The sequence below is a fragment of the Argiope bruennichi genome, chromosome 2 (assembly GCF_947563725.1).
Source record: "Argiope bruennichi chromosome 2, qqArgBrue1.1, whole genome shotgun sequence".
NCBI lineage: Eukaryota > Metazoa > Arthropoda > Arachnida > Araneae > Araneidae > Argiope > Argiope bruennichi.
The window spans coordinates 105,520,084-105,543,584 of record NC_079152.1 but is presented as its reverse complement, the minus strand read 5'-3'; the positions used below and the strand labels follow the sequence as shown (position 1 = coordinate 105,543,584).

General features: G+C 28.2%; 1 protein-coding gene across 1 annotated transcript in view; it reads left to right on the top strand.

The window, feature by feature from the left end:
* LOC129962067 (uncharacterized) overlaps positions 1 to 23,501 on the top strand; it is a 367,795-nt gene that overhangs the window by 167,959 nt on the left and 176,335 nt on the right. The window contains exons 3-4 of the mRNA XM_056075776.1: positions 9,996 to 10,112; positions 10,992 to 11,162. Of these exons, the coding sequence (XP_055931751.1) occupies positions 9,996 to 10,112; positions 10,992 to 11,162 (288 nt within the window). The remainder of the gene's footprint in view (positions 1 to 9,995; positions 10,113 to 10,991; positions 11,163 to 23,501) is intronic.

Genomic DNA, 23,501 nt, shown 5'->3' with positions numbered 1-23,501 from the left:
GATTTTCTAAGATTTTTTTTTATTTCTTAAACTGAACTGAAAAAAAGGTGTAGAACTGAATTTAGTAGCCAGTATAAAAGGTTGAATGATTTAATACTTCCATAATCGTACACAAAAAAGTACTTTCATGAATATTAAATCTGAAGCATTCATAAAATTAAATTTGAGATTTTTTTAACTGCAAAGAACTTCATTTAAAAGAGTTGCATTTTCTGTTAATCGAAATCTTTGAAGAAATATACTATTCAGTCATTAAATGAAACAGAAATACTTTCAAGAATATTTTTAAATGTCATATTCTTTTAAACACGCATTGAAGATACATGCAGATATACAGACAATATTCAGCACTTCCTAAGATATTTGTTGAATTTGAAGGAAAAAGACATGATACAAATTACATTTATTAAAAAGTAGTATTTTTAGAAATAATATAATTTTGATAATTAAAAGTGAATTGTTTTCTTTTCAATGCGATATAGGTTTTATTCAGTAATTCTTTCGAAATATTCATTAATTTTTCTATAAATATAATTTATTTAACAAAATTTTACGAATGCAATGCGTTTTATGGAAAAGTTTTCAAAATAATTCAAATGAAGTCTATATAGCTTTCCCCAGACATAAATAATTACAGAGTTATCAAAGTGTAATCATCCCAGAGGATTATTAAACTTTTTTTAGAATTTAAAAATCAGTATTAGAGTTTTATTTGGAATGATTTTAAATTCAATGTTTTGAAACATTTTAATAAGAAAAAAAAACCACAAATTTTTTTTAATAGCTAATTTTATAAATATGTAGGAATTGCTCTTAACAATGTATTTTCTCTCATTGACATTGAAGAATATGAATTACATTAAGCGATTTAAGCTCTCTGAAAATCATTTACATAAATGCAATTCTATGTATTTACTCTAATTTTTTTTGAAATGAAAAAATTCTATAGAGAACAGGAATTAAACTGGGGAATTACACAGAATTACATTAGAAATTTAATTAAAAATGTTAGTAAAGTTTCCTCTTTCGTTACGGTACAAGCAAAGGAGAAATAAATCTCCGGTTACTTTTAACATAAGCTTTTTTTGCCTGCAAATCTCCAAACGAATTACTCTGAATTATTGTTGGATTTACTTTAGTTTTATTTTCATTCCTTTTTAAATAAACGCTAGAGTTATCTTCTGACAGACATTGTAATCTTGAACTATGATCAGTTGACGAGAACGATGCCTGGGCCGATGTCTAATGCTTCACACTAAATGTATGATATGTAGTCCCGATAGTTTTAACATACGTCGTATAGCTTACTTGATAGTATCAGATTTTAGTTCCCTCCGTCTCCGAAACCGATATTTTGTCACCAATCTACCACAGCCTCCTGAAATATTCTTTGAAGAGGAATGTGCCCATTCCAGTAAGTAGTTGAAAACAATCCGTTATCATCACTTTCTTGGTTATTGGATCGCCAAAGGAAAGGTGCCACTGGCCGATTTCCTGTTTCGTAGAACCTAGCATGTTATAAGAAGAGATTCATCTGCTTTTGCTTTTCGAAATAAACTTTTTTCCATTCTGCAAGCGAAATTGTTGTAAGCTTTAATCTCGGTGAACTAAATTTCAAAAATAAGAGGAATGTAAATTCATTACTGGTGGATCAGCTTATATGTTTTGAAATAAAACAGCGATAGTAGCAATTTTCGAAAGAGGTGTCAATTTATCTAGTTGCTCTTGAAAAGAATTGAGCTATGTGTTTATTGTCTACGTTATTTTCTTTTCCTATAAAACTTTCTAATCTTATATATAAATTTAGTTTTATTTAATAAATTTTTTTAAAATTATTATAACAGATTATTTGTGTTATATAAAAACAATCTTGTTATTTTTAAGATGGTACATTTTTAAGTAGTTTGTATATAAGATCCTAATAATTATAAAACTAAATTGTTTCTGTGTTCTTGGTCAATTGCTCAATTTACCATATTTGGTACAAATATATTTGAAAAAAATGGTTAAGCTCATGTTGGAATATTTCTTTCACACTTTTATTAATAATTATAATAAATTAATTAGTAAGCGAAATTTTAGTTTACGGCAGTAAATTTCTTAAATATTATAATAGAAAAATAATTTTTAGTATTCCTTAGAATAAAAAAAAATATTACTTCATGGTGTAAATTTATTTATTATTAGATTTATTTGAAATGAAAGCTAACCAACATTCTCTGCAATCTCAAATAATAATAAAAGCTAATGCTTGCACATGTATCTGCATAACAACCCATTGAATCCAGAGATGTGTAGAGCAAAAATTTCCTCTACATAAATAAAAAAAATGACAATAAAGTAAGAAATAAGATTAATTTTAATTGTTTATTTCAAATGGTTAATTTCCAATTTTATTGATTGCTAATGTTCACAAATATATTTTTAGATTGTATAATTTGAAATACAAAATATTATAATGCTTTTTTGTTAACTTAATTTTCGTATCAATAACTTATAAAAAGAACCCTTTAAGAGGGACCATTTAACCCCTTTCATATTTTTATACAAACACAATGAATTTTATATGAATGTTGTATTTTCCTGAACTAAAACAGACTAAATTTTGCTAATTATATAAAAGAATTCTAAACATAATTTCATACCTTGTTTCATTTAATATTTAATTGAATTTTTATTGCTTACTTCACGTAATTTCATTAAGAACGATCATACCTGAAATATTTTAAATGTATTTAAATCTAATTGAAAAAAAATGTCGAGAAAGAGTTATTAAAAATATATTTATTCTTCACGGCCCTATAAATATTGATTTTATAGAGCAGCACATTTTGTAATTCTATTTTCTTTGAATATACGCAATTTAGCTAATGAAACAATAATGACAGAAAATATAATATTTTTGTCATTTTTTATCGAATATTTCAATTTTCACCATCCTATTAATTCTAACTGAAATATTTGCATGTTCCGCTAGCACACTACTCTTTTATTTTAAACTAGCCGCCTTTGGTGACCAGCGGTTCGCCAGTATTAATACTTGCTAAAATGTTCAATTAATATATAGTGTAACTTGTTCTCATGATAGGTTTTCAGCAAAATATTTTTAAGCATAAAATTTTGATAATCATCTCATACACTTATACCTTACGTCGTACCTTTATTTGTATATATATATATATATATATATATATATATTAGAACTGAAAGCAGAGTTGTTCGGCATTGATGTCTTATGTGCACTACAGAATAATTTTCATAATTTATAATATCGGAAAGAAGTGTTCAACAAAATTTTCACGGATTCAAAGAAAAATTAAGTTTTAGGTTTTATTTTTAAAAGGATGTAAACTCTATCAATAATATTTTTTTGCTTCATGAGGATATTTAAAAAAAATATGAAGTTTAAATTTTAGACAGTCCTTTGGTCTTAAGGAATCATATTCTGAAAAATATTCTTGACACTCCAACTTTTAAATAAATAAATAAATGTTCCTATTTTCTGCGTTTCAAATCTGAACGATTTATTAACTTTTGTATATTACAATATTAGAACAATCAACATTTTCATAATCTAGGGTAATACTCTGGAAGAGGATTGGCTTATTTGAGATGGTCGAGGAATTGTTTTGAAATCACCCCTTTTTATAGAATAGTGATATTAGATATTGATATTTTCCTAAATCGGTCCGCTTTAATGACTGATTGAATTTATTGGAGTGCAAGTATTTTTATTTAAAATATCAGCGTCTTAAAAATATTTTGTTAAATATGATTCACAGGGCAGAGGATAAAAGTAAAAATTTAAAAGTCGTAATTCATCGGCATTTTTTGACTCAAATTATGTAAAATATAATTATTTATCTAATTTAGACCATTTATTAATAGATGTATGTATTAATAGATGTATCAGAGCAGATATCTTGTACATATTAAACCATATTTTTCTTAAATAAATCTGATCAATCGAATTAGTAATATAGGTATTATAAAAGATCATGAAAAACGATTCTTTACATTTATTTTCTTTTCATTTATGTATTTTCATATTTATTTCATTTCATACAGACATGTGCTGAAAATGACATCTTTATATTAAATTTTATTTTTATTTTGTGCAAATTGTTGAAAAATATGATTAAATTATTTTTTTTTAATTCATTAAAAATTAAAATTTAATTTGCTGGTAAAAATATTAATATTATTGAAAATATTATATTTTGAACTTCAATATGATGTAGAAATCAATTTTGTACTGTAATATTTTCGGAAGTTATAGAAGGAAAAACGCTGAAATTTCGCTTAATTTTTAATTAATTAACATTCTAATTAAAAATTTTAAAAAATAACTGGGAGGTGCACATCCCCGTTTCCCAAGGTATACACGCCGAATTTGGTAGCACACGCACACACGCACACACAATTTAATTTTAAATTGTGTTTAATTAAAATTTGAAATTTGCGATTAATAACGAACCTTTAATTAGACAGAGGCATAACCAAAGGAAAAAAATAAACATAAGTCTTACAAAATGCTATAGATAATATCTCTATTACAATTTGAAATTTCAAATATCACATATAAGATTCGGCATGAAATAATACCAATAATTCTTGAAAACACGATGATTTACCAAAGACAATACAAAGGTAATAACTTCTTATAGGCAAGATTTATAAAATTATAAGGAGGGAAACAGTTAATTGGAGACAGCAATACGCAAAATCAAGCCAGATATAGACAGGAACGTATATTCACATGCATAGGTGCACAAAACAGAATTTATAACTGGAAACGTCCAATGTGTTAAATGACACACAACGATGCGGGAATAAGTCAGTAAAGATAAAAATTCATTGTTTGGTGATAATTTATTCTTGTATAGAAATCATAGGACGTGTATGCATGCGTCCAGTTTCATTACTAACTGCTTGACCTTTTTACCATTTACAAATATGTTACCATTTACGCAAAATCAAGCCAGATATAGACACGGACGTATATTCACATGCATAGGTACACAATACAGAATTTATAACTGGAAACGTCCAGTGAGTTAAATGATACACAAAGATGCTGGAACAAGCCAGTAAAGATAAAAATTCATTGTTTGGTGATAATTTATTCTTGTATAGCAATCATAGGAAGTGTATGCATGCGTGCAGTTTCATTACTAACTGCTTGACCTTCTTACCGCGGCAGCTCATGGATTGGTGAATATTTTGAAAACATTCGGAATAGGCGATGGAAATTCTTGCTATGCAGTCGTCCTTTCCTTTATCTTGATAATTGTAAGTTTTTAAATAAAGGTGATTCATGATTCCTGCGCGCCACTTCAGGCTGCTTTATTTATTAGTCCATTCATTTAGTCATTTGGTCAGTCATTTAGGACCAAATCACGCAACTCAATTCCACTCTTTATGAGTCCCTCGTCTTGTTACATCTCTAGCCTTTCCACTGGACTTCCATATTCAAATTTTCACCTTTAATTCTAATTGATATATACTGTTGGAAATCAGAAATGGTTGAGTATTTGACCTATTACTTTATGACACGCTAATTCTGATCATTTTCCACATTCGCTCTCAATTTTGGCGATGATAATCAGATTTCCATGGCGTGAAATGATCATGAATGACTGGCTTAAGACTAGCATTTCCCAACGATAGTGGTGGCGAACAGTGACCTCTATTCTACATTTTCTCGAAGGGTTGACACTTCTCTTATCTTGTCTTGAGAATACTTGCTTCTGAAGTTCTTTAAAGCGTTGTTAAATTTTGAAGAAATTTATATAATTTTACTACGTACGTTTGATTAATTAAAAAAAATTTGATTATATCACGATTTGAAGTGTGGTGCTAGAAGATATATTAGTTCTTATAGATTAAAGTATGAAATCTAGAATACGTAAATGGAAAAATAAAGTCAAAATTAGCGATTTAATAGAAATTTGTATAATATATTCACTAAAAAAATAAAAAAAAATTAAATTTTCAAATATTTGCATACATTTCAAACTCTATGCATTTTAAAATAAAGTTTTTACAGTAAAATTACTAGATTTTAAAATTTTACATGTACATTCAGTGTTAATTATTCAAAGTATAGAAACACGAAAGCGAGAAATTGCTTTGAAGAAAATTAGCAGAAAATCAGGCCTCTGTACCTTATTCATAAATGTTGCAGGTTCAAAAAGCATGAAAGCACTTTTGAGGCTACACCATAAGTAACATTAAAATTTTGTACCTCTTTGCATTACCCACTAAATGCAACCCCATTCCTTTCCCACTTAATTTCTAGAGAAAAGAAGGGGAACTACTCTACCGCCGAGGTTTTATGTGAGAAAAACTCGAGAGATTTCATGGAGTAGGAATCAAAAACTTCATAAAAATTGCCAGCATAATTTTTCTCTTTTTTACGGAAAAAGAAAAAAAGAAATTATTGGGAAAAAATGAAACGAAAAATTTTTTCCAGTCATTTTTGGGGCGATACTTTTTTAAAGAAAAAAAAATTCAGCCTGGTGGAGTTCTTCGGGGAGAAGAAGCGCATCCATTCATTTAAGTGGTTCGAAATAATCCATTATCGTTACTCCTCAGGTTATTGGATCGACGGAGGAAACTTCACCGGCCGACTTCCTGCTTAATGGAAAACATTTCAGAGCTCGTCCGTTAAAGGTAGAATCTCAACCGCTTTTCATTTCCAGAACATGTCCCTGTGAAACGATTTTTCGCCGAAGAACCTTTCTCCATCCCTCAGATGGAATTGTTGTCCTACTTTACCCACTTTCCGCGTGTATGCAAGAGCGGGCGAAATAGTTCTTGGTATCTAAATAGCTTTGAATTTCAAATCTGTTTTGCTTTTTCCAAATGTAAAGTGACATTTAAATTTACTTTCTTATTTAATAGATAGCAATTGTGAGATTCTAAATATTCGAATTCTATTAAATGGATTTTTCCATTGAAAATGAAATCTATTTATGGCAGAACCGCTTGTTTGATGTCAATGAAGCAATAACAAAGGTTAAATCAGGGGAGGTAGTTTTACGTATCTACTTTAATCCCAATTCAACTACTTTTTTTCAGTAAAATTTTTAAAATAATAATAATAATAATATTTTAATAATTGGCAACGAAATTCAAAACTGAATGAGAAATCAAAATGAATTATACTTCAGAAAGAGATAATGTGGCAATTTTTTATATACAATTTCTAGAACCGTATGTGTATACAAATGCATTTTATACTGAATATGGATCTATAACTTATTTGTCGATCTTATTGAGATTCATTTATTACGTCTCTAAATTCAAAACTCTAAACTGAATGAGAAATCAAAATGAATTATACTTCATAAAGAGATAATGTAGCTATTTTTATATACAATTTCGACAACCGTATGTGTATAAAAATGCATTTTATACTAAATATGGATCTATAACATTTGTCGATCTTATCGAGATTCATCTATTACGTCTTTAAATTCAAAACTCTAAACTGAATGAGAAATCAAAATGAATTATACTTCAGAAAGAGATAATGTAGCTATTTTTATATACAATTTCTACAAACGTATGTGTATACAAATGCACTTTATACTGAATATGGATCTATAACTTATTCGTCGATCTTACCGAGATTAATTTATTACGTCTCTACTGTGATTCATTAATAATATCTCGGGTTTGATTCCCAATTCCAACATTCTATTTCGCTGTTGGTATCCAATATTCTTATGCTAGTGTGTGTTTCCGTATTCTGATTAAGTTTTTTGTTACCTAATATCTGTCGAAATTTATAAGGTCTGTGCTTATTGTACTATAAAGCAGTTCTTTAATCTTATAGTCAGTGAGTTTTTCTTTGCTTTACTATTAACTTCAAACCCTTAAGAATAATATTTCAAAAACTTTTTTGATTTGTTTTGTGGAAGTTTTAAATTTGTTCGAAATCAAGTTTTTCTTATTTCAACAAAAATTGTTGCATTCACCTAAAGGCGCAGATAAATATTTTATTGTACTGAATTTCTTTCAAGTTCTCTCTAATTTTAATAAAATATTAAATAACATTTTTAAGAAAACTGTTTGTATAATTAATCCTGCAGCAACAATGTTGTCACCAACTATAAATATAAATATAATTAAGAATCTATATATAACTATAAATAAAATTAAGAATCGAGAACAAAATGAATTTGTTACCAAAGGTGACGTACAATCATGGCTACGTTTCAACATAAGCGCCGAGAAGATTCAGGTAGATACCATTTGATCTGGTTTCCTATCCCTTCTTCGAAAAATGTTGCCGCTGAAATGCGCGATGGGCCTTAATGTTATTTTGAAGTTTAGTTAGTTTGAAACTGTTATTTTCGCAACCTAACTAGTTCTTCAGTCTAGGGAAGATATGGAAATCATTTGGTTGTGTGTCTCTCTCTTCATGAAGAGGAATAAATATGTGAAACGTACTGAAAATCTTACTCAATGAGTTGATCAAGTCGTTGGACATAAATGGATGATGCTGGAATACCAAGCAAAGAGCTGGCCAATCAGCACGTCAAATTTGCGACTTTGGAGAATGAATGTTTAGACATTGCTGTTCCACATTCTTTACTGAAAAGAAAATTTGAAGAATTTCTAGACTAATAAGGAGCTTCAAAAGAAAGTTGAGACTAGCATATCAATTGTGTCAGTGTTCAAAGAAAATATCAGAAACTTGGTTCATCTATATGACAACAACCTTAATGCTCATGATGATTGTGTCAAAAAGTAACCAAAATTGTTCGTAACTTTTGGTAATAAATTAATCTTGTCTCCTGCAAGTATTTTGATGGTTCATTGGAGCATGAAAAAAAAATGTCCTTCGTATTTCCCAAACATTATTTATGCGATATTTTAAAATAATCTTTCTAAGTGAGATCCACAAATTTTTGACGAATCGTTCTATGCTAATTATTGTTCTATGGTATCACTTTATACATTCTTTGTTACATTTTAAATCTATTTTACATTTTACTTAAAAGAATATTAGAAAGAAGTGGTGCTTATTTTCAATGGTAATTTTGTAAACTTCTGAAATATCTTATAGTAATATTTAAACTTCTTACGATTTAACAAAACTAAACTTATATACTCATAATTAAATAATCTGCTCATGCATGAAACTCAGTTTAAAAATGCTAAAAAATAAATTACTTTGCAAGGTAATTATTTATATTACTAAAATGAGTCTATAATTGAAGATATAAAACAAAGAAAATGAGATAAATTTGTAGAATTTATTGCATTTTTAAAAGGTACTTATTTTGTTTTTCGCTCCGAAATACTCTTTTATCTGATCTGATCCCATGTTCTTCAGAGCACACATTAAACTATATATGACTAAAGCCACATATATCGTCTTTTATCTCAGATATTTAATGTCTATTAGACATTTCTCTCATTTTAAAGATTGTAAACCATGCTATTTATGATGCTTTGAGATATGAAATTCTACTTGTCAATTAACATCTATTTTATTTTCTCTTTAATTACTTTGATAAGAGATTATATTACTTGAAAATAAGACAATGGCTACGAATGATGCACTCAAGACGGTTTTCTCACAATTTCTTCATTTTTTTTCTCCTTGAAATTTGAAATTATTGAAAGCATATAAACACCATTTGCTTATAATCAATCATAGAAAAATAGTTATTTTTAATAGAGGGCAAATTTTAATAAATTTCATCTTTACTAAGGAATCTTATTCCCATGACAATACCATATTCACCTGTTATGTCCGGAGGTTATGAAACTTGAGTTCAAGTACTCCCTGACACTCCACTGAAATCGGCATATCAAATTTCATATTCTCAAATGTGGCTTGATGTGTTTTTAATTTTTTTTTTATTATTTTTTTATTTCAACCGCTTAGCTCTGTTCTTACTTTTAAAATTTTTAGTAAAAAAATAATTATCTTCCAAATACTTTTGCGCAATATTAAATGTTTTCATCAATTTTAGGTACTCCTGGAAACAAAGGGGATAAAGGTGATAGGGGAGACCGTGGCTTACCCGGAGAACCAGGACCAAGAGGACCTCAAGGGTATATCGGGATTCCCGGGCCTGTTGGTCCTAAAGGTAGAGTATTCACAAGCAGCTTTACTTTTTAGATATTTTCAAAAATATCTAAAAAAAATCGAAATATTATAATACAATATCTTGTAATAGTGGGTTTTTAGTACTCATAGATTGTTGAAAATGTTTTTTTTTTTTACTTGTTTATTATCTGATCACAAAAATAAATTCCAGGAAAAACTAGCAATCTAGTAGATACTTTTATTCATTCATTTTACTGTTTAGTGAGAAATAAAATTTTGTATGTTGTAGTACTCAATGAATGTTCAATAAGCTTATAAATAAATCACAATGGTTTCTAGATACAGTAACATACCATAGTTTCGGTTTTAATCATTAAAAATATAATGGGAAGATTTATTCATAATGGAAGGAATTTTTTTTCCAAATCTTCAAATTAAAGAATTTTCTAGAATAAAAGATTCGGAAATAAAAATATTGATCTAGTAACAACAAAAGAAGTAATTAATGGAATTCAATATGAAATAGTGGAATGCAAGGTGATGAAAATAGACAGTAGATGTTATTTTTCAGTGAATAAATGAGGAAAAATACTTACGTGTCTGTCTACACCCAACTAACTATCTTTTCTAGTAATATATTTAAAATTGTGTTGAATCACTATTTGAAAATTATTTTCTCTTTATATTCATGCTGTTTTATATTTCGTACAACTTTATAAACTTCTTGAATGTTTATCGTTTAATAAACCTTGCTTCAATACTTCCCCGTCAATTTTTATGGATTTAAATCTAAAAGTTACTTGAAAATATTTAAAACTTCAGACTTTGCATTATAGTTTTGCAAATTTTTATATTTACTTAATTTTTTACTGAATTCTCTACTTTACTTTGTATTAATGTCATATATAACATATTACAGGTGAGCACGGCGCCCCTGGTATTAACGGACTTGATGGACGAGACGGTATTCCAGGAGAACCTGGGCTTGATGGCGTCCCAGGAAGAGATGGAATTGATGGCATTCCCGGAAGAGATGGTATTCCAGGAATTCCCGGAACCCCTGGAAGACCTGGAACAAATGGTACACATGGTAAGTATAAGAATTTTAAGACTATCGCTTATCTAAATGCATTATGAAATCATAGGTAATATATTCTGCATTTTAACGACTTTTCATTTATATAAAAGATGGTATAACAAATGATAGTTAGGTGATAAAATTAGAAGTATCAGTATGTCGAGTGATATTGTAGAAAAATAATGATAGATAGTCAGCAAATTGCTGATCGTTTTTTATGTATGTCGTAAGCAAATTGCATGTATAGGATGAGATAGTTACAAACGCTATGAGCGATAAGATTTACCATTGCATGGTAAGCAAGAATAATAGTTACTTTTCCAATTTCAATTTGATATGGATTGTATTACAACAGAAGATAGATGGCCATTCTGTAATGTCAGGTTATATAATAATATTAAAATCCTCTCACAGGATGCGCATATATCCTCCAATTCCTAACACTGTTTTGTTATCTAATGATATAAAATTAAAAGTCTCTTGTCCACGAGCACAATGCATATATATTGGTGATGAAGAATTCTTAATGCAGTGTATCAGCGATTAAAACTTCAAACAGCTGATGAGAAACATCAGTAGCTTTCATTGTCAATGAAAATACTGAAATCTTTGGTGGTTATCCTTTGAAGTGATGTTTATCTTTCTGATATTTGATCTTACTGATAACTTACCTGGTTTTCTTGAAATGCGTTTGCAAGTATTTACTGCAGAATAAACATGTATAAGCTCTGAGTATATGTCCTGTACGATCTATATCACTCCATTTTCTACATAAACGCTGGTTTAGCCACATTTCTCTCAGGCCATTGTCGTTACAGGAGTCTTTAGTTATATATATATTCTTTGTATCCCTGGAGGCGTCCGATAATTGTTTGAGCAACAAGCGCTATTAATAAATTGTACACAGACGCTCCTTCATGCGACACATTTGATTACTTCGTTTCAAACACGCTGGGATATGAAAGGGTGAATATATTTATATTAGTATACATAATATACATATATTTTACATATTAGTGTACATATGCATAATTTACATAGTATATGTGTATATAGTATACATGTTAATATACATAGTATACATATTAGTATAAGTTACATCACGATTTGAATATATATTTTCACGATTTAAACTGACTGAATATCTTTGACAGCATTAGAATGTATGATAATTTTTGTTCTTTTTGTTCTCTACTAACAACTCTCAAGATGTTTCGTTGAAAACATGAAAGCTCTGTATTTCAAGTACATTTATAAAGATGTTACAAATTTTAAGGGCCGATAGAATATTGCCAGATAAGTGCTAATCATTATATAATAAATGATCATGATTTAGGCCTATTAAGCCTTTCTTTGTGTGAGCAGTCTCATTGTAATAATCACGTGATTCCTCACCATTGGAACTTGAACCAAGGAGATCATATTAATGGCCTCACCTACAACAACATTTGTTTCTGATTAAATTATTGAAGAATGGTTTGAAATATACCTTGATGTTTGCAGATTGATTTTTGAGCTATTTTTTTTAATTTTTCCAAATAACTTAAACTGAAATTTATTGATATCCTTTCATAACATTTCAACTATTCTTGCATTTCGTTATTTCAGGGCGTATCACAATTGCCCCTTGTATTTCATTGTTTTCGTTATTGTAATGAATTGCAGGATGAATTTTATAGCCAGATGTATTCTATTAAATATTAACCAAGAATTTTGGAACAACTTTATAAATATATTTGATATGTATTATATTCAGACAGTTCAATTACATATTCAGAGGATTTCAATAAATATTAAAAGAAAAGAAATTTACCAAAGAAATAACTTTGTACTAAGAGTTTTGAAACATCTTACATAAGGATATTTAAGTATCCAGGCACTCTATACATTTTAAAACTGGTGAAGTATCATCCATAAGAATTCATAAAACATCACAAATATGTTTGTTATATTTCATTAACAATATTTCTGTACCTATTTTGGAATATTTTATTGTATGGAATCAACTGCTGTGACTATTCTTCAGAAAAATCATTTAATGTTTCATCTTCACATGCAATGATGTTACATTCTCATTAAAGAATTTAAATTAATCCATTATTAGAACAAAGTCAAGTCATTGCATTAAGTCGTAATTACTATGTGTTTTCGATTAATTCAGTTCACAAAAGACTTGAAAAATCTGTTGACAACTGCCGATCGGAATAATGCATTAAGAAATTTACTTTGCTCATATTAATGCTTTTAAATTACCTTTATTGAAACTTTCGTAATTCATGACAGTTTGACGTGGAGTGGTAATTAAAAGGATACCTGAAATTAAAATCCACGGGTATAATTAAGATTTAAATTAAGTAATAAATCACCTTTGATGTTACCGGTTGCAGTAATTTTCTGAATCGTAATTTCTTCAAATTAATCCCAGTAAGTGTTGTAATTAATTAGATATTGTGAAGCTAAAATAATAAAATTTTTAAATTGATATGATCAGTTAAAGGAAATTTATATTTTTGATGTATTTAACTTCATGACTTTAAAAGTCAACAGAACGTGAAAATCATGTATTTATGAAATATTAAATACTAACTAATATTTTATTGAAATTTTTATTAAATATTTCAAGAATAATTAAAAGGCTTTATTTCAATATTTCTTAGGTAATGCCACTTAAATATTCACAATTTTATTTTAATATGTTCCATTTTTAATTCGTATCATTATAAGAAAGTTTCTGAAAGTAGTCATGATGTATTGGAGGAATATAAAGTAATAGATCTATCATATAGTTACATTTTTCAGGTGAAATGGGCTTGGCATAACGATATAAAGATAGAAGTATTATATTTTCAAATGTTCGTGATGTTCATAGTCCGGGGGATAAATTTAGTGTTTTAAACATAACATTCTTATCAAATGAAGTTTTATACAGCATTGTGCATGGTTTGTGTTTTAAAACTCTTATCCAACATATCTTTAGCCAATGTACCTCTTCACCAATAGTATGTTTCAGAATTCCAATTTTTAGTGGTTCCGTCGAAACAAAAATATCTCGTTTCCTTTCATATGAAATAACTTTTTTATGTTTTTGTAATTGTAACATGACGTTGTAATAATCTTTAGGAATATACAGAATTTTTTTTTTTATTTCTCGAATGGATATCTTGATAGCTCCAAAATTGGTTCATTTGGAAGTACAAATATTCAGAATAAAAAAAATGATTAATAATTTCTATGGAATTTTGTGTTTTTTGTAGATGGAAAGTGGAATTATACAACTTCCAAAGTAATAACATTTGTAATTTCAATAATTACGTACATTCAGATTGACAATATATTAAAAATGTTGAAGGATTTTTTTAGGTATAGATTTTATAGATAAAAAGCTCATAATCGATTGCATTCATTGTTATCATTCATTTTTAAACAGCATAATATTTTTCGAATTGAATTCAAATCTGGGATTAAATTCAATAAAATGAGCTTAATAAATTTTTATCTTTTTATTAATTATAAAGAGACAAATAAAATTTTATGCTTTTATCTAAATAAAGCGTAAATTATGGCCAGTTTTGGCCAGTTGGCAAAAGCCAACACAACTACATATACAAGGTATTATGCTGATTGACCGACAAAATCAGAGGTATTAGTAGGCGTTTGGAAGAACAAAAATTACAGTAGGATAGGGTGATGAAAATGATGTTGAGAAGTTGAAAATTACGAGAAGCGCATGCAGGCTCTGAATTTAGAAGGAATTCCACACATATTGTACACATTGGAGGATGGATAATCCCCATGTCAGTATACTGTCTATAATCTCCATATAGATTTAATGTCAACGTATGGGCATGAAAACTGAGCGGTTTTCTTTTGGGCTCATACTTGTTGCCTGAAAACCTGAATGGAACAATATATATTATGTTTTTGTAATATATCCTTTCGATTGTAAATGTGTCAGTCGCAATGCAGTGAGGCATGCGGCTCATATATGATAGTGCCCTGCACATCTTTCCTGTAAATTACGGTTTGACCTCGTTCTTATATAGCTCCAGGAGGTGAACGGATTGTACGGAACCGGTTTGACATTCATGTTCCCCAGATATTAATTCGTATTATCTTTTTCTATAGAACCACATCAATTCACTCGTTATGTGACACTTATGGATACAACGGAAGATATCGTGGTGCGGATTATAATTACTGAAGAAGACATTAAAATCAAGTCTGGTATTTTCGAGCATATCTGGAAATAGTTTTGGGGCTTTTGTAGTCAGAGCAATGAAGTCAGTGGCTATGACTTCTAGTAACTTTTGTAATTAATCAAATAGATCCGTTTATAGTTATTATTGTACTTTTTGCTGCTATAACCTGACTTCGAAATTTGCGTGCGGTTTTTACCTACTTAATGTAGGTTCCAATATCTTGTTCTTTTGTTATTTTTGTTCTTCTCGATGCCTGGTTACAATCTTCGCGAGTTTGTCGGCCCATTAACAGAACATTCTAGATTTGATTAAAATCATCAAAAATTAATTAATTGTTTCGACGTTGCTTTGATCAGCAGAATATACCCGCTATCATGGATCAAAAGCACGTCAACTTGCCTATAAACAGGTTTCATTAATTCAAATCAGCAGAAACAGAGAAAATTAATAGTAGAATAAATTTTCTAAAACATATATCTGGATACATTTCTTCAGAATCAACTTATAGATAGTCGAATTCTTAGAAAACTCTAATTAAGATGAAAATTGAAGTTCTTAAGTTAATCTGGATAATTTATCGCACTTGTATTCTCTCACTTGTATAGTTACAAAGATAAAATGATAGTGATAACCTCTATAATAGCAATTTCATATCATAAAATTTGGATCACAATTTGACTTTGATCTGTATATCAGCGGATCATTTATATGGTATCTCTGCTGTTATAAAATTTTAATCAGATTCAAAGATTACTTTTCCAATATTTGTTTCGACTCAAGGCAAAAATGATATATAAATTGCTTTTAAATTCCGCATCTTTTACAAGATTTTTATCAGAAAAATTGGTCCCAAAAATCACAAAATAAAATAAATCTTTAATAAAAAAGAATTATAACACTATTGAAAATATTGTGGTCGTAGTATTTTCCGATGGATTAATATATACGATATTAAATTACATATTATAATAAATGCATTTTTTTGCGCAATTTTAACTAAATTATGGTGTCTGATTCAAATTTTTGTCAATAATTTATTCAGTGCTCCTATGCTCTTAGGAATCTTATTCATGTCAAAACTTTCATTCATATGCTTTTCTTATCTTAAAATAAACATTGGAGACTATATTTATATATTTCAAATTCCATGCAGTACTCTGAGATAGCTGAGAATATTAACGTATCACAAAAATCAAAATAAAATCAACACACTCAAACACATATATGACATCCATTATAAAGAACTGGAGCACTTTCAAACTTCAGCAAATCTCGACATAAAGCCCTATATTTGCAGGTAATCAGCATAAAGAAATGATCATAGAATGCATTTCTCGTATACTTGCAGATATGTTGCAAGACAACCCATGTATTTCCATTTTTCTATTCCGTGAGAAATATCCATTTAAATATTTCTCAGCAAATCGGAGTAGAACTAGTATTTTTCTGCAAACATTTTCTCTTGTAAAAGGTGAAAAAAAAAAAAGACATTCCTCCTAGGAAGTGCTTATCAATCTATGTTTAGATTCGGCATGGAAAAAAGCTGATTCATTTTCATGCATGTAGCAATACATTTAAAAGAAAATTAATGTGTATCAAACAAGTTTCGAATAGGGTCTAATTTTCTCAAGTATATATTTACAAACATTAGGAGCATTCTTTGCAAGATATACAGATCATTTTTGCTTTCGTTTGATATTTAGTTGTCAAATACAAAGTTAAAAATAAAACAAAATTCAAATATTTGGGTTTTTTAGATAAAGCAATATTTTGATTTTGCGTTTATCTTATTATATCGAATATGTGTTGCAAGGAATGCACTTTACAGTTCATGATAATTTTGCTATAAATTCTCTCATTTTTTTAACAATGGCGAAATTGGCGTTATAATTTCATTGAGAAAATGAATGTTTCTTCACATGATGCTAATTTAAAATTTTAGGAAATATAAAGAGCTGAAAATTTTATTCTATTATTTTTATTATATCATTAGAATGTACTAATCATATTTTTTATCTAAAAATATAATGATTGTAATATTATTATATATTTATTATATTAAAAAAGCGTTTTATTCAAGCCCAAGCTTGAATCGTTTTGTTTTATTTGATTTCAGTATTAAAAAATTATAAGAATCAAATATTACTGACTGTCAATATAACATAAATACAAAAAAGATAGAGATAATAAGATATACTTCTTGATAAATGTTTATCAAATGATACAAGGAAGTTAATAATAAAAACATAGACAATCAATTATTTTAGGAACAAAATAATGATGGAAAATAGGCAAACACTGACAAAATGTTTTTTATTTCAAAATAGTTGATTTTGGTGTTTTATAAATAATGATTATATTTTGGGAAATTTTCTATTATTTTTTTTAATGTTTGCGCCAATATCTTTTAACAATTTTTTACCTGTCTGATAATTCCCCATTTAACATTAATCCTTATCAAAATTTTCTAAATATTAAATATATAATGTAATGACATTTCATATTTATCAATATATGTATATTTTTCCTCATGTTTTTCAATGATAATATATTTTGTCGGTAGAACTTTAAAAATGAAAATGCCAAGAAAACTTTCGTTATGAATATGTAAGCAGAAAAAGTTTACTTTCATGATAAGAATTTGTCGTCTCCAAAAACCGTTCAAGAAAAATCTCATTTTATTAAAATATTTTTAAATTGTTATCTTTGAACTCTTTAACGAGAAGTTACACAGTTTGGATGCTCTTCCAACGATAGTTTGAGCTCATGAATATTTATCAAAGAGAGCTTCTTTTTCTTTGATAAATCTTACATTCTTTTAAGTATCTGGCTCTATTTTTTAAAGTATTAGAATTCAGTTTTTTTACTCCTTTAATTGAAGGATGACTTCAGATTTAGGTTCTGAAAATGAGAAATTTGCTTCGTATGCTTCAGGTTATTAGTTTCCTGAAATAAATGTGTTTTTGTAGAATATTGTAGATTCAGAAGTATGGGATATTTTCATAAGTAATTGCTATGCCTGATTAAGACTTGATAGTATGTTGGTGTGTTTTGTGTATGTCAGCACGATTAACTAAGTTTCGATTTTATATTTTATAAAAATGATTCTGTTATACATATAGCTTTTAAACTGGTTTGCTTTTGGTTTTGTTGTACAAAGTCACTTTTGACTATGTACTGTCACACTCAGTATTAAAGGCTTAAATGTAATAATACTAAATTTAAAAGGAAATAAAAGCTATTTATGTTAAAGTACAAATCTGCATAAAGCCGAAAACAAATAAAAAGTATTTATAAGGAAATCTTGACTGATTTTAAAAGTTTAAACGTTTACTTGCAATGAATAAAATGAAGAATCTTAAATGATGGAATATATACATGTACCTTAGAAAATAAAAAGAATAACCAGAGAAATTCTGAAGAAATATTCTTCAAGTGGCGATGAGACAACTGAAAAATATTTGCCATTGCTATGCAGGGAGTGAATCCTCTGCAAGAATATGTAAATTAGGTATCTAAGAATTCCACATAACATATAGAGTGAAGATTCTCAGAGCAACAGATACTGATAGGTGACGTTATATACGGTAAATTGTGTCAAGCATTTAGCTAGGTGCAGTTGGACATAATTCTATGTTCGGTTTAACTGCGTGAATTTGTTATGAATCTGAGTATGACAATTTTCATTTTAGACCGAGACTAATATTGATGAAATTAGAGAATTGAAGCATATTTTGGAATCAAAATCGTAAACAAAGAATGTTTTCATTTTTAATTTTATGTCACGAGCAGATTTTTTTTCATTTATCAATACAGAGGGGTCGAAATGGTGCGAGTTCCTTTGTTCAAAACATTATAAACTAAATATCAGTGTTAGCACTGCTGCTAGATTTTCGGCAAGCATATTGCAAGGAATAATACATCATAAAATTGTTTTTGTCACTATGGTAAAGTAATTCTTTCACTTTCATGCATTTATTGATATGGACTTCCGATGTCCTTCAATTCATAATAAATATGTATAACAATGGTGATTAAAAAAGCAGCGACATTTAAATTATACTAACTGTGGAAACTATTTTATTTTTTAATTTTTCTTGCATCGTTTCTTAAAGAATACTATTCCTTCCTTTTTTTTCATGTTAAGCATAGCATAAATGTGTTAGTTTCATGTAACTACAAGCTCATTCTCTAGAAAAGAGTTCATAAAATATAGTACATTTAACATTAGCGGTACATTACATCATTTCCGTGGGACAATTTTTACATGGATAATTATAAGGAAAATTTAAAAATAAGTGTAAAATGGCATCCATTTTAACATTTTATTTTAGTATTTGTTGTTAAGATATGTCTTCTTCTATGCCTTCTCCCCGTTTTTTAGCACTTCTTTAACATAGCGTTTAAATCGGCGCCTATGTTGTATATTAAGATGATGTGCTAAATATGTTCCAGTTCAAGAAACTGACAATATTTTACATATCTCATCCGACAGAAGTCTTTTAAATGACTTCAAAAAAAGATAATTTATGGAAATTTCGTTTAAAAAGAATATAAATACATTTTCGACGCATCGACAATATATTTATTTCCTTTCAACAAATCATATGAATATATTTTCAGTCATGGTATTAATTAAGTCACAGACTGACTATTCTGACCCGCCCGAAAGCACACGGGAAAACTTAAATGACCCGACCGCCGCCACAACAACTCTGGTGGGAACTATGGTTGAGTCCTAAAGGTCGTCACCGGCCACGGGGGGACCTAACCACGAGAGATCATGATAGTAATTAAAATAATTTCAGGAAACCATTACAGTTTACCTTTCATTTACACTTGAAATTAAAGAGCATAAAACTTCATTTATAAATTAATTACAATGGAACAAATTCAGTCGTAACAACTGAAAATCATAATATTTGCTATTATATATTATTATCAACTATTTACTTTAATTAATTAATTACCATAATTTTATCTACTTTCGATTAATACTAATTATTTGCTATTTTCGCGATGGTTAAAGGCTCGAAATGGGACAAGGAAATAATATTCCGATTTTTTTTCAAGGTCCACTTTGCATCCATTTGGAGGGGGGGGGATAAATAACATGCTCTACATGTTTCAAAGGGCATGCCAGAATAAACTTAATTTACAACCACAGGTTCTCACTAAAATCCTACGTAATTTTTTTATGAATGTATGGAGGTTAGTTGCAAAGCAAACACCAAAATTATCCAAAGTAATAACACAAACTAGATTAAATAAACTTAAGGAAAAAGAAAAAAAGACGTCGTCGCAATTATGTGCAGAATGTAATAACACGAATCCATAATATTTGAAACAAAATGCAACTTCTAGTAGCAGAGATTAAAAAGTAAAGAAAATATTGAATATATGTGAAATGCAGAGATATAAAAGAAAAATATCTATTGGGATATCGGAAGGGCAAATGAAATAAAAAATGAGAAGCCGAATAAATGAATAAGCTGAAAGAAAAACGGTTTTATCTTCAAATAATACAAATGGGTAAAGAAATATGTTGGATTATGAAAAAGCAAAAAATGAATAGTTATCTTTGATTAATAAAACATGAGATTTTGATTTGAAACACTGCTAATTTATTTATCTGCTCCCATTTCATTTAAAAATGGATTGCAAAAACGTGAGTTTGCATAACAATAAGTAGTGAAGTAAAAGTGAATGCTTATTAAATATAAATATTTTTCAGAATAATAAATAGAACATTTTGATCTTCAGAAAATTTAAGTAAACTAAAATTAATTAAAAATTATTGATAGTTTTATTTTATGTTTCAGAAAATATGCGTATATTTTTTAAACAGATTTAAATTAATATCATTTAATTTGCTATATATATTACTTTCAAGACCGCATTGCTTTAGCTTTCGAATCGGATGGGAGAAAAAAATAAAAGTTATAATTTAAAGGCATAATTAGCCTAAATAATGGCATAATTATATATTGTACTAGCTATTGTATTCGTAGCTGCGCCTGCATTTATTTGTTGCATAGTAAGCAAAAATAAAATACACATAATTTTGAGTCATACAGCTTTTGAATCTTATATTTAAATTCCAAAATACTTTAGATCCTTCAATACTAATTAAATAATAATAATTTTTTCTTAAACATTCTTTATATGTGTTTTTTTTACTTAATTGTAAATTCTTCCAAAAGCGGTGATATATAATTATATTTGTGAAATAAAACTTTAATCTAATTTGTATGTCATATTTTTATTTATTTTTCAAAATTTAAACTGTTGTTTTGTTCGGTTACCCCTTGTTGTAAAAAATTGATGGAAGACTCTTTATCAACAGTTTAGTAGGTAATCAGAAAAGGCAAATCATATAGTATTATTCTTAAATATACATTTTAACAAAAAAATTTCAAATTCATAATTTTCATTTATCATTTAGAAAAAAAAGAGCCCTAAGTCGTTTAGAGTCTTTTCTGCCTAATATATTTCATTCTCTAAAGATTTAGAAATTACATGTTGGTCTAATAGATACTTCATATATATTTTATAATGAAGACACATCAAATTCATCTGATAAACGTCAAATGCACTGTATCAACTGAATTTTGGAATTCATTCACCATGTCATCACTGATCAGTCAATTCAGATCATTTTGCAGAAGAAAAAAACCCTGTGCAATTGCCTGCATATAGACACGACTTTTATTTACTGACAAGCATAGTGTGGGATGCACTATAGACTATATCTATGCGTAATTTGCATTTTTTTTTGTGTTAACTATGGCAACAGTTATTTTTTACATCTATTTTTTGGTTTATGTGAATACAGAATTTAAGTCGATCATCCTTTCCGTAATAGTTTGAAGTTTTTTTTTTGCAATAAGTGTTTTGTTTTATGTGAATAACAAATTAAAATTGAGAACTCTTTACTTTACAGTTAACAATTTTTTTTCTTTGCTATAAATGCTTTGGTTTATGTGAATAAGGTATTACAGTCGATCACTCTTCGTTTAACAATTAACAGGTTTTTCTTTTGCCATAAATGTTTTGGTTTATGTGAATAAGGAATTACAGTCGAGCACTCTTTGCTCTTGCACTGTGATTTTAACGCCATGTGTATTGTCTCTATTTCTTAATATTTAAGTAGCATACTTTTATTAATCATTAATAAGATGTCCAAAAACATATTTAATAAATTCAAGTACTTGAAAGATATGTAAAAGATTAGTTTCTTATACAAGTTCGTCATTTAATGTATGTCGTTAATGTTATCGTTTCATATGTAATTTTACCTTTTTCTGGAGCGAAATAAAGCTTACTCGAATCTTTAAGATAAATTTATAATCAGACATTTTTTTTCAGTATAAAAATGATTCGTGTAAACCTTACTAATTCCGCTAACATAATCCTTTCATATCAAGAGTAAATATTCCGATCTTTTCTAAAGAGAACAGTTTTTTATGCTAATTGATATTTCTGTAATCTGTTTTCATATTAAGCTTTTAATCGGCTTACATTTGCTCTACTAAGTATATATTTGCTGGAAGTTTCTAAAGATTACCAGGTACATAAAATTCAATTACCTTTTTCCATGTTTCTCATTACCCATTCAGTAAATACATTTCCAAGAAAAATATTCCATGTCGGTGGTTTTTCGGTAATTAATTTCGGTTTTGTAGCGAAACTGAAGCATACAATTTATCCAAGTTTCTCTTATTAAAGAATATCACTTTCTAATCAGTTATTAAGAATTCACTAGTTCAGGCAAACTTATCCGAGAAATATTAATTATTTCGTTTGACATATAAACAAGCATTCTGACTTCAATTATCTTTTTTTATGTGTGTTTTAAGCGTGTTAATGCTAGCTTGATTTGAACATAAAATCGCGGAAAATTTTATTGTATTGCTTCAGGTAATCAGAGCTCTCTCTCTCTCTCTCTCTCTCTCTCTCTCTATATATATATATATATATATATATATATATATATATATATATATATATATATATATATATATATATATTATAATAAATACATATGTGTGATTATTCCTAACTGCCATTAAATTTAGTAAATATGTTGAATCATTGAATATTTATCAAATTCACCGGTTAGTTTATATGATTCCCTAATCATTATCAATTT